At 34.9% G+C, this 11966-nt stretch overlaps 1 protein-coding gene across 1 annotated transcript; it reads right to left on the bottom strand.

Moving 5' to 3' along the window:
- Positions 1-10538: 10538 nt before the first annotated feature.
- LOC108995946 (LOB domain-containing protein 16-like) lies at positions 10539-11966 on the bottom strand. Its single transcript, XM_018971623.2, has 2 exons — positions 11498-11966; positions 10539-11037 (listed from the first exon to the last, which is right to left on the bottom strand). The coding sequence occupies exons 1-2, from the start codon at positions 11789-11791 to the stop codon at positions 10726-10728; spliced, it is 606 nt and encodes a 201-aa protein (XP_018827168.1). The 5' UTR covers positions 11792-11966; the 3' UTR covers positions 10539-10725.

Genomic DNA, 11966 nt, shown 5'->3' with positions numbered 1-11966 from the left:
ATCAACCCTATGACTTTTTTTTTTTTTTAATCTAGTGTAATCTTGGATATGAGTAGAATATTAATGCATGGTGGACTTCTTTGGTAAAACTGGAGAGAAGATATGCTTTTGTTTGAGCCAATTTGTTTGTTTATGGACCTAGCTAATAAAGACCCTGAAATTTTGACCTAATACATGATACAGTTCCCCACTTTGTTAGTTTGATATATACTACTTTCCCTTCAAAAACCTAATTCTCTTATTTTTGAGAATTTTCTAGCATGGCATTAGTGGATGTTATTTTTAAGTAAACGATCTATATATACTCAGAGCTGAGTAGCCTAAAGATTCACTTCGTTGTAAAAAAGTTTCTTATAAGATACTGAGAAATAGCTATTGTTATCCCGCGTGTAGTAAATGAGTTACTCAAGCAACTAGATTCTTTACCTAATTCTGACATTGAAAAAGCTTTTGGAGAATGACTTAAGTTTCCAGTGTCTGCAGCTTTGATTTATATATTGGTGATGACCATATTTATATTAACTGTTTTCCATTTCTCCTCTCTTGGTGATTGATAAGGCAGCTATAGATGACTGATATCAGTTTGTTCCCAGAAAGTTGCAGTGCATATTAGACACAGATACTAGCTTCTTTATCTAATTCTTGCATTGAATGAGCATCGAGCATGAATTCCGCATCCTTGCTTCTTGTGTGTGATATATAATAACTCATTGCTTTAATATCAGTCATCTTATTTGTTCCTTTTGATCATGGTATAAATATCTAAACATGGATGAGTGGAACTAGTAATTAGGTGATATATGATATTTAATTTCATGAAAGTGCACATTTGTAATTGTGTCTTATATTTTGAGCATGGATATTATGAAGTACCCTGTTTCTGACTAACATATGCGATCCCAAGAAAAGATTCCAGATCTATTTGTCAGGTGACTCGGGGAAAACCCAACTTTGGTCTTCATACACTTGGTTACCTTTTTCTTTTTATTGTCCCCATTTCTCAATGCTGTCAGTGCTTGAGAATTAATTACATCTAAACACACATTTCCCAAAGTGAAAAACTTTTCTCTTCAAGTCTGTTATTATCAATATCTCTTCACAAAATGTTATCCCTCGGGAACTAATAATGTAGAAACCGCTTCTTTAGACGTTTGCTAGCTCTACAAATATGTAATTAGAACTTGCAATCTTAAAGTTAATATTCCATGCATCGTGCAATAGATTCCTGGTTGAGTTTGAGTACTACTGATTGAAGACACTGCATGCATGTATATAGAGTCTCTCCTTGCAGCATTTTCAGGATTCTTCTTAATTAATTTGCTGATCCACACAACTGAAACTCCTTGTACTTGATTATATGTGGCACGTCAGTAGACTTATGCAAGTGCATCTCAGGCTCAAGCACTCTACGTTGCCTTCCAAGCATGTAAGAAGTAATATTGAACATGAGTTGTTTTTCGATGTAATTGTTTTCCCTAGAAGAACAGAAGAGAAGAAATTATATATTAGGCAATCTCCATTTCTACCATATCATTTTGGAAAAGCTTTTGAGAATCAGCTGTATATTCTTGCCTGCAATCTGAAGCTTTTGGAGAAACAATATAATCAACTCGTCAGTTTTACTTAACATGCTTAAGTGCGCTTATCTGCATTCATTACAGCTTGAGCATTTTGCAGATGGCAGAGAATTCCTTGTTCTTGTTTCTCCAAGATCACCATATGCATATTTAACCGATATTCTATATATGGTGAGAAGCTGACTTGAAAGTTCAGAGAGAGAGAGAGAGAGAGAGAGAGAAGGCCCCCGGTTAATTGGATGTGTTTGTGAGCTACAGTTTTTAACTGTTGCATTAAAAATTGTTACTGGTTTATAAGTCATTGAGAAGACGTTTCACAATGAGAACGTGCGGTTTGGCTTTGATCAGATATAATAATTAGCATAGACCAATAGTCCCTGAGACAATATTCTCAAGCTGATCAATGGTACAATATTATTTATTTCGAATGCCAAGCCTTTTGTGCAATTAGTGGCGTGTTTGGACCACCCTTACAGCCTAAGTCATGAATCTATCTTTTGTTCCTAGGATACTAGCAAATTATCTGTAAAATATAATTGTCTTGACTAAGAATTTATTGCTCTTAGGTTGCCATGTTGTTTGAGATGCTAGAAAAAACGTACACTTCTGGTATGCTAGCTACTCAATGATCGATGAGCAGCTAGGTTAACTGTCAGGTTTTACCCTGCATGGAAAAAAGTAGAGGACAGGAAGGAGATACAACATATATAAGTAGGATAAACATAAAAAAAAAAGACAGCCTATGCCATATGATCTCTTGTACAAAACCCATGTGAGCAGAATCCAGATGCTGGTATTATGTCCCCCTTTGTTTGATCTAAGGACGAACAATAAAACCGTGGTACCCAATTACTTCTGTACTTACTACTTATACAAAGACCCAAATTAAAAGAAAGTAGTATATTTATTCTTTATTTTAACCCTAGTGGAAAGTTTGTTGGGCTTTATAGGGCACATGATGAGGCTGAAGATAACAGTACTCTCTTCCAATTGTTAAACTGATCTTATTCCTAGCATATATACGGAGCTAGCTAGGTCTTGCTCTAAGTTTCTCGAAAGTTGAAACGGGGTGCGTGCCATTCGTGCAAATTAGGGAATATTGGATTCATACATTCTAGAATTTCAAGTCAAACTAGTTTAAGATGCAGAAGGAGAGAAAGACAGACATGGATGATGGAAGTAAGTTCTATATTATTTATTATTGAATATTTAATGTTATCTAAATATTATAGGACCATTTTATATCCTAAATTGTGCAAAGTCATGATAATTCAAAAGGTTAGGAGGAACAAGGCCAGGTCCGGGATTTCAGCACCAGCATAAGGCCCGATTCAACTGACTGACCTAGTCCAAGCCCATGTATGTCACCAACCAGTTTGGACTTCGCAGCTCGTAAAAACGAAGAAGCAGATGCCTAATTGCTTGGAATTACAAAACAAGCTAAAAAACTAAAGTTCCACGGACCACTGTATATATATTATTGCGAAAAACAAAATTATGCGAAAAATCATGTTATGAAATAACAAACAAAGAATGATCCCAAGACTCTTCGCGCGGACACTTTTACTAGTGTGTGTATGTGTGTGTGTATATATATATATATATATTTTCTACAAAGAAAGATATATACCAACTCCATTAATAATATGTGAAAACTCTTAAGAATGATCATGAGCTTATATATATAAGTTGTAAACACGACATTGATGTTGGAAACTATATATACTTTTATACCCTCCAGAGGATCGCTTTTTATCATCAGAAACATTTGGTCATTTTCACACAGGACAGTAGTGCACACAGCTCAATGAGCTGCTTAGCTTATCTTTTACTACTACTCTTTATTTAATGCTAGCTGTTAATGCCAAACTTCTGAATTCTCTATAATCCAATCATATAAATATTATATATATATATATATATATATATATAAAATGAATGGCAGCTCCTTGAAAGGACAAGTTTTCCTGTTTGATATATGATGGGTCACTTGGCCTCATAATCAGATGGCTTAGATTGCACGTGTGCTCTTATTCAATGGTCAAAGTTTTGTTTGTTTATTAAATTTCAGAAAGAGACTTCTCAGGTAACATGTTTTTTCTCTGCCTGCCTTCATGTATGGGTCCAATCTTTATCCTATTCCTTTGCTTTTTTAAAAAAATAAAAATAAAATAAACTCTAGTGAGTTTTGGTCATGTTAAACTATTAATACAGGTACCATTGGCATTGCTGTCATCTGATTATTATATATCTTTTTAAAACACATAATTATTGCTGCAAAGCAAGTATTATTTTTCCTGGATGCGAATAAAGAGACTGCCTATATAAAATTAACTTGATTAGAGGGGGGGCAACATGAGTTTGCACAACTCAGTACCGCACATGCTGTTTCCATTACATCTTTTCTTTTTCTCTTGTTTTTTTCCCTTTTCAATAATAAAAAATTTTGAACTTATTCGATCCCCAATCAAAAAAGAAGAAGAAGAGGTACGTACTAGATCACCAAGCTGATCACAGAGAGAGAGAGAGAGAGAGAGAGAGAGAGAGAGGGAAGTGTTTCATGTTAATTTGATTCGAACACATATGACATGAACTCCAAGTTTAATTCAAATGCGCGCATGATTTTATAATGATCAAAAGTTCATGAATTCTTTCTTGCTCTCGATCTTTCTTTCTTTTTTTTTTTTCCTTCTTTTTTCTTTTGGGCTCCTAACAAGTCGACCTTTATGTGACAGCTTTTGTCCCCCTTAAACTCACATTCGACTAATAATCACTCACCGATTAAGCTAATTGTCTAGCTATGGAATGATTACTTTCCCAGTGCAATTAATGGAGTCCAATAGGGGGGATGAACGAAATGGGATTCTATAGTAATACTAGTAAAGTTACTCATTTTGTTGTTGTCTTTTGAGCTCTTTGGCGTTGTTTAATGCAGAAAACTACAACATATATGAAAGTGATAACATGCAATTGACTAGATCGACCGGTTATAATATTAGATTTTACCCCAAAGGTCATGGGCTCGAAGAACATGACACTTTGATTAATTCAATGCGGCTTGACTAATTAGATTATTAGGTCATGACTAATTAATTTGCACATATTATATATTGTTTCCTGATCTATTTGCAAGCTGCCTAAGGTTTTAAGGTACGTGGTCCATGCCTGACCAGATCAAAAGCTAGTTAGCGGCCTGATCAAGACCATCGCCTTCATGAATCGGCGCCGTTGCAATACAAGAATGTATAACGCCTATAGTACCGATTGTGAAGATTTTTTTGTTTGGGCCATGATGATGTGTAATTGAGGTTGATTTAAGTAATATCAACTTGGCTAATGATAGAATTGATCTTCCTATTATATGATAATAAATATGACCAGCTTGCATGTATGCCGCATGCGTACTGATCAGGAATTAGTCAATATTCACACGTTGCATGCATGCCTGCAGCCCACCATACTTAAATTCAACCATGAAAATTAATGTGCATGCATGTGGCGAGATTTTGTTGGAATATTATTTAAGAAAAGTCACATTTTAATTAAGTATTATATATATATATATATATTATTCAACGATCATCATTTTTTTTAGAACTATTTGAAGGATTTTTCTTACTAGCTAGCTAGGCGCTAGATCTTCAGTTGACTAGTGAACAATTTGTACTTAGTAATGGGCATATGATTAATCCTGTGTGGTTCCACCGAAATTGCCACGGCAAAATTATGATTTGTATGCCAGCTCTCTGTTTTCATCCTTTTCCCTTTGCCCCAGCTCTTGCAATATTCAAAGTTATACGGCCAAACCTCATGATGTATATATCTATTTATTGTTTTGGATATCATATTTCTCATGAACTAATCAAGATCATATATATATATATATATATATTATGAAATGAGTACGTACGTTTACCTTATTAATTTATAGGTGAAGTATCAATTTGAGCTTGAGTACTTGATCATTGAATAAATAAATATTAACAAACTTATTGATCTTAAATGTATAAGCTAGACCGTTGATGTCATATTAATTTGAATGCTAAAATCAATAGAAATCCGATATGGGCGCTAAAATATCTCATCTCATCAGGCGCACTACAATTAATGGAAATTCCTCATATCCACATGTTTCTGCTTTCTTTTATCTAGCTCCAAGCAGGTGATCCCTGACTTGTGCAGGTGCCTTTTTAATTCAGCTGATCTATCGGATGGTGAGATCTCCACTTTAATTTGTTTGAGTGCAGCAGGTGATAAAACATGTATGGGCTTGTCTTGTGGTAATTCTGTTGGAAATATTTTTAAAATAATTAATTATATATTATATTTATTAACAATATTGTTTGGTTCATTTTGAAAGTTGTGAGTTACTTTGGAAAGAGAGAAAAGATATGGAAATGTATAACATTTATTCCAATTTGAGTCTATGTTCTAACCACAAGCCTTTGATTGGCTTTGTGGTATTGAGGCTTTCCATTTAATCCATAGGACTGGGTTTGAATCACACGTCTTTCAAAGGAAAGAGTCTTTTTTATTTAAGAGAGGCCTCTCCAAGAGGCAACCCTTGGGGATCAAGGGGGCATGCTTTCATGAAGCACAACAATGCATGTGCATTGCGTCAAGGGGCACTGGGCATGAGAGGCGTTGCAACTCATCAGGCCACAAGCAACAGAGTGCTACAATGCTTGGGAAAAATAAAACCCACAAATTGTGCCAACCGTGATTCACCAACCAATTGGAGAAGAAACAAGGCAACCATTGGACTAAGTCCAACTGTTGCATCATAAGGCAACAGGCACAATATATATACCTATTCCGAATAGCTTTCACAAGAACGAAAAGTAATAGACTCATTGGTCTGCCATTTGAGTATCCTGAAATTCAATTTCAAATTCTTTCTCTCTCTCTCTCTCCTAAATTTTTCATTTCTTCAAAACTTGTTAGAATCTATTAGTTTTCGAAAGAACATATTTCTAATTTCTTGGTTGAATAGCAAAATCTGAGATTTTTGGGATCTAATTTTGTGTGTGCATAACGCAGTTAGACAAACAGACTTGTTCTAGACTTCATTGTATTTTGGAAACAAATTCACTTGTAACCTGTCTGCATACCGTTATTGGTGGGGGCGAATATTGTCTTAAGGAAAGCGACATTGTAACGCGCCTTGAAACAAACTTTTCTCACTATTTATTGTTTTGCAGCCTCTTTGAACCAAAAATCTTAAGACAATATTAGATTACTAATGGCACATAGTTTGAGAGAGTTTGCTATGGATTTTGTTAAAGTTGAACATTTTGATGAAGCCAATTTTTGGCACTGGCAAAAGAAGATGCACTTTCTCCTGGTCAGTCTTAAAGTGGTGTATGTTTTAACCACTCTTAAGCCGTCTGCAAATGAGGATAAGACAATTGCTCAAAGTCGGGCAAGAATCAAATGGAAACATGACAACTACATCTGCAAGGGTCACATCTGCAATGTAATGTCTGACACATTGTTTGACGCTTACTGAAACAAAGCAACTATCAAGGATCTGTGGGACGCTCTTGAGGCTAAGTATCTCTTAGAAGATGCTACAAGTAAGAAATTTCTGGCTACCAAATTTTTCAGTTATAAAATAGTACACTCTAGACCTATTGTTGAACAATTCAATGAAATTATGCATATTTTTTATCAATTCACTCAACACAATATGAGGATGGATGATTCTATATCGGTTTCATCCATTATCGATAAGCTTTTTCTATTATTGAAAGACTATAAAAGAAGTCTGAAGCATAGAAATGAGGAAATATCTTTGGAAGATCTAAGCCAACATCTTCGTATAGAAGAGGAAATAAGGCTTAGAGATGGTAAGGAAGAGCGTGACTCTTTGTCCTCCAATATGCATGTGGTAGAGGAAGGAAAGACCCACAAAACTGGACAATCCAAGCAATCCAGATATGAAAACCGGAAGAGAAAGAATAATTTTGGAAGAAAATAAAGTCACTTCCAAGGTAAGAATCAGAAGAAACTGAGTATAAATTACTTCCATTGTGGCAAACAGGACCATTACAAAAGAGATTGTTATTTTTTTAAAAAGAAATAACAAAACTCTGACTCCAAAGAGAATTTTGTGGCCATGATTTATGAGGTCAATATTCTTGAAGGAGACAACTCTTGGTGGATTGACTCAAGAGCAACAAGACATGTTTGCAAAGACAAGAGTTTGTTTAAAAAGTATGAGTCGGAAGAAGATGGATGTGTTATCTATATGAAAAATTCATCCACTGCTACAGTTAAAGGCAAAGGCACAATAAATTTAGAGTTCACATTCGAAAAAGTGTTTACTCTCAAGGATGCATATCATGTACCAGAAATTAGGAAAAATCTTGTATCTAGTAGTCTTTTGAATAAGTATGAGTTTAAATTAGTCTTTGAATCAGATAAATTTGTTCTGATCAAATATTTTCAAAATAATTACTTATATATTATATTTATTAAAAATATTTTTGGGTTCATTTTGGAAGTTGTGAATTACTTTAGAAAGAGAGAGAAGATATGGAAAGGTAAAACGTTTATTACAGTTTGGGTCTATGTTCTAACCACAAGCTTTTGATTGGCTTAGTGGTATTGAAGCTTTCCATTTAATCCATGAGACTGGGTTCGAATCAAACCTCTTCTAAAGGAAGGAGTTTAATTTGTTGATTTAAGAGAGGTCTCTCCAAGAGGCAACCCTTGGGGATCAAGGGGGCATGCTTTCGTGAAGCACAACAACGCATGGGCATTGCGTCAAGGGGCGCTAGGCATGAGAGGCGTTGCAACTCATCAGGCCACAAGCAACGGAGTGCTGCAATGTTTGGGAAAAATAAAACCTACAAATTGCGCCAATCGTGGTTCACCAACTAGATGGAGAAAAACAAGGCAACCATTGGATTAAGTCCAACTATTGCATCATATGGTAACAGGCACAATATATGTACATATTCTAAACAGTTTTCACAAGAATGCAAAATTAACTTTTCATTCACAACCTTTGGTTATCTATAAATAGACTCATTAGTTTGCCATTTGAATATCCTAGAATTCAATTTCAAGTTCTCTCTCTCCCAAATTTCTCACTTCTTCAAAACTTGTTAAAATATGTTAGTTCTTGAGAAAATATATTTTTAATTTCTTGGTTGAATAGTAAAATCTGAAGTTTTTCGGTGTTTAATTTCGTGTGTGCATAACGCAGTTAGACAAACAAATTTGTTCTGGACTTTATTGTATCTTAGAGGCAAATTTACTTATAACCCATGTGTATAATATTATTGATAGAGATGAACATTATCTTAAGAAAATCGATATTATAATACATCTTGAAGCAAATTTTTACAGCCCCTTTGAATGAACAAATTCATGGTTGATCTTGAGCGTGTTAGCAAGCAATAATTAATGGACTGTCTTCTTCTGGGTAGTAGGCCGGTTACAAAACTTGTCCTGATCCCCGGAATATTGCCACCCATGCCATTACACGCACATATGTAACGTGCATCTTTTTTTTTTTCTTTTTTTTTTTAAGATAGGAAAATAGTATTTTTTTTTTAATTTTCCTCATTTTCGACAGATAAATACGGTGAAGAAAATATTCAAGGTTACAAATTAATCCAAAACTAATATATGTTGTAATATATATACATCCTAAATATATCATAAAAATTGCAATATATATATATATATGCACCTAATTAATTAAACTATTGCATATATAATCTTAATCGATCATGTGTACCTAATTAGTTTTATTATAAGATGCACAACATATATAATATATCTGTCATAACTTGGAATGTAGTACAGTACTAGAATTCTTGTAATAATTCTTCTTCAAATTAAGAAAATACCTAGTAAAAGCTTGTCTCTCAATTAATTTGCTCTCCATGATCCACACGTACGATCGATTGGAAGATTAACCAATTAACTGCGCGCATGTATGTTTTGCCAAAAAACAAAATCATATTATCATGATGTAGTAGGCCTCTGCATTCAATCAAGGGGACGTTTTGTCTACATATATGAAAACAAAATCACAAGGTATAATTATTAAAAACTAATTAGTGTAGTAATATTAGGTGAACCTAGCTAGCTAGCTAGCTACTTACCCTATGCAAGTGGGTCCATTAGGAACTCGATCATGAACTCCCAAGTACTCCAAGATGGGTGTGCTAAGTACATTTGATCTTCACCTGAGATCTTCGATCCGGCCTAATCCCTATATTTTAGCCAAATGAAAGTTTTCAAAGCAAACCTCATCGATTCACACCCCAACGTCGTACGTACTTCGGGATGTATTCAAGAAGTTAAGCTACGTTGGGGGGGAAAATTCTTTATATATTTTCTGTGTTTTGGCCACCAGGAGTTGGTAAAAGTCAACACTCATTCTAGACAATATTAGAGCTAGCCAAAAGAACTTGATCTAACTTGTAAATTTATTTGTTTTTCTATATATTTTATGTGCATGCATCATGTGCTACTACTAGCATGATCAGCATATATGTTGTAACCCAAGTATATATTAATTATTTCAATCTTGTAGTTATAAACTTTTATATTTTACAACTGTTTTACAATCTATTTTATACTCAACTTATAATAAAATCATGCCACTTTGTTAAAAATAAACTTTAATTTTACAAAATTACCCTCCTTTCTTTTTTTATAGAGCTGTAAAATAATTTGTAAGAAGTACTTGTTAAGTGATATTTTTCATATATCTAACGTGGAGGGTTTTTTTTTTTTTTTTTAATATATATTAGTAATTGAGCTTGATTGGTGAAGGGTGTAAATAGTTAAAAAGGAACAAAAGTCCAAGGATATTGTCATGCATGTATACTTGTTGCTCTGTAAAAACTATATAATCTTCGTGAAGAAAGTTAACCATCCTACTAATTCAACTGTTCAAACTACTGGCTGAGAGCGAGAGAGAGAGAGAGCAATTCCAAGTGGTTGAAATCAATTCTGTTGATTGGAAGACAAAAAGAACGAGGAAAGAGGATATGCCTATTTTAGGCCACCACTCATTCCAAGTTTCTTAGATAGTCTTAGTATATACAGAATTTGGACACAGACCATCCTCATCCTCATTATCAACATCAACATGATCATATCGCTTCAAAGAGAAATTATGGAATTAGTTCCTCATCATTCTGAGGGCCAGTTCCTGAAGCTCACCCAAGTCATGATTGTTATATGGTCTTTTCTTAGAATAAGGTTGGAATGAGCAATCCTCTCTGCTTTGTATTTCTTGCATGTTCATCCCATCATTGCTGTGGTTAATTGACTCCAGTGAGCTCTGAGGGGAAATGTGATTCATGTAAATTGGATAATTTGGAACCACTGGCACCCCATTCCCTGGACACTGATTCTCGATTCTCCTCGGATCGATCACGCTTTGAGCCAGCTGAGCCTTCACTTGCATCAATTGTGCTTGCAAGCACGCCACCTATATAAAATAAAGACAATCAGAAAAGGAAAAAGAATGGAGTTCGTCTGTACATTGCCATCGTGTAATTATATATATGAATCTTGAGGGCTTGCCATAGGCTCCTGGAAATCTTATCGTTATGAACAGAAGTAGAAAAATTAATTTGGTGGAAAACTTAGAATCAGTACTATGCCCTTTAAGAAAAGTTGCAAGTTAGTAACAGAATTGACATAACTGATCTTCTTTTTTAACCCGTCTTCTATAAACTCATCTCAAACTTACTTACGGAGAAACCAAAAAAATAAGAGAAGTTTGACTAAAATTTTCTTAAGAAATCTGATACCCCTAGCAACCCAAATAGGCATAGCTATTGACCAAGAAGGAAAGACTGTTAGATTCATATAATACTATGCCGAAAGAACAATGAGATATGATTGTGCAGTAAACAGAAGTAGGAAACAGATATATATTTATTAACCTGCTGTTGCAAGGCGAAAATGTGGGCTACACATCCATAAACGGGGTCTCTAATCCGTGCTTGAGCTTCATAGGCAATTGTGACAACAGCCTCACACCGATCATGAACCGGGACGTGTAGCAAAAGTTTGGATACATTGCTAGCACCAAACACCTTGTGAATGGCTGCAAATCTTGCAGGGCCTTGCTCCGAGCAAAAATAAGGCGCAAAGATACAATCTGAAGCGCACTTTCGCCTAAGAAACTTGCATGCCCCGCAAGGCGAGCCAGTTCCAGCCCCAGTCCCAGATGCCATGGTAGAAAACAGAGAGAGAAAATCAAAGAAAGAAAGAGAATGAGAGAGAGAGGGTGTGTGTCTGTATGTTATGTTAGGCACAGAGAAATATAAAATTTTAGGCACACGAGCACACTGGGAAATGGTGCAAAATGAGAAACTTAAGGGGGGTTATGGGGTTGGGTATGGAAGTGGG

This window comes from Juglans regia, chromosome 1 (assembly GCF_001411555.2).
Source record: "Juglans regia cultivar Chandler chromosome 1, Walnut 2.0, whole genome shotgun sequence".
Classification (NCBI taxonomy): Eukaryota; Viridiplantae; Streptophyta; class Magnoliopsida; order Fagales; family Juglandaceae; genus Juglans; species Juglans regia.
Note: the sequence above shows the minus strand (reverse complement) of the source record. Positions and strands in the feature narration are given on the sequence as shown.

Coding starts and splice junctions, on each gene's coding strand:
- LOC108995946 (XM_018971623.2), bottom strand. CDS start 11,791: ATGGCATCTGGGACTGGGGCTGGAACTGGCTCGCCTTGCGGGGCATGC. Junction 11,038..11,497: donor TTTTCGCCTTGCAACAGCAG/GTTAATAAATAT, acceptor TATTTTATATAG/GTGGCGTGCTTGCAAGCACA.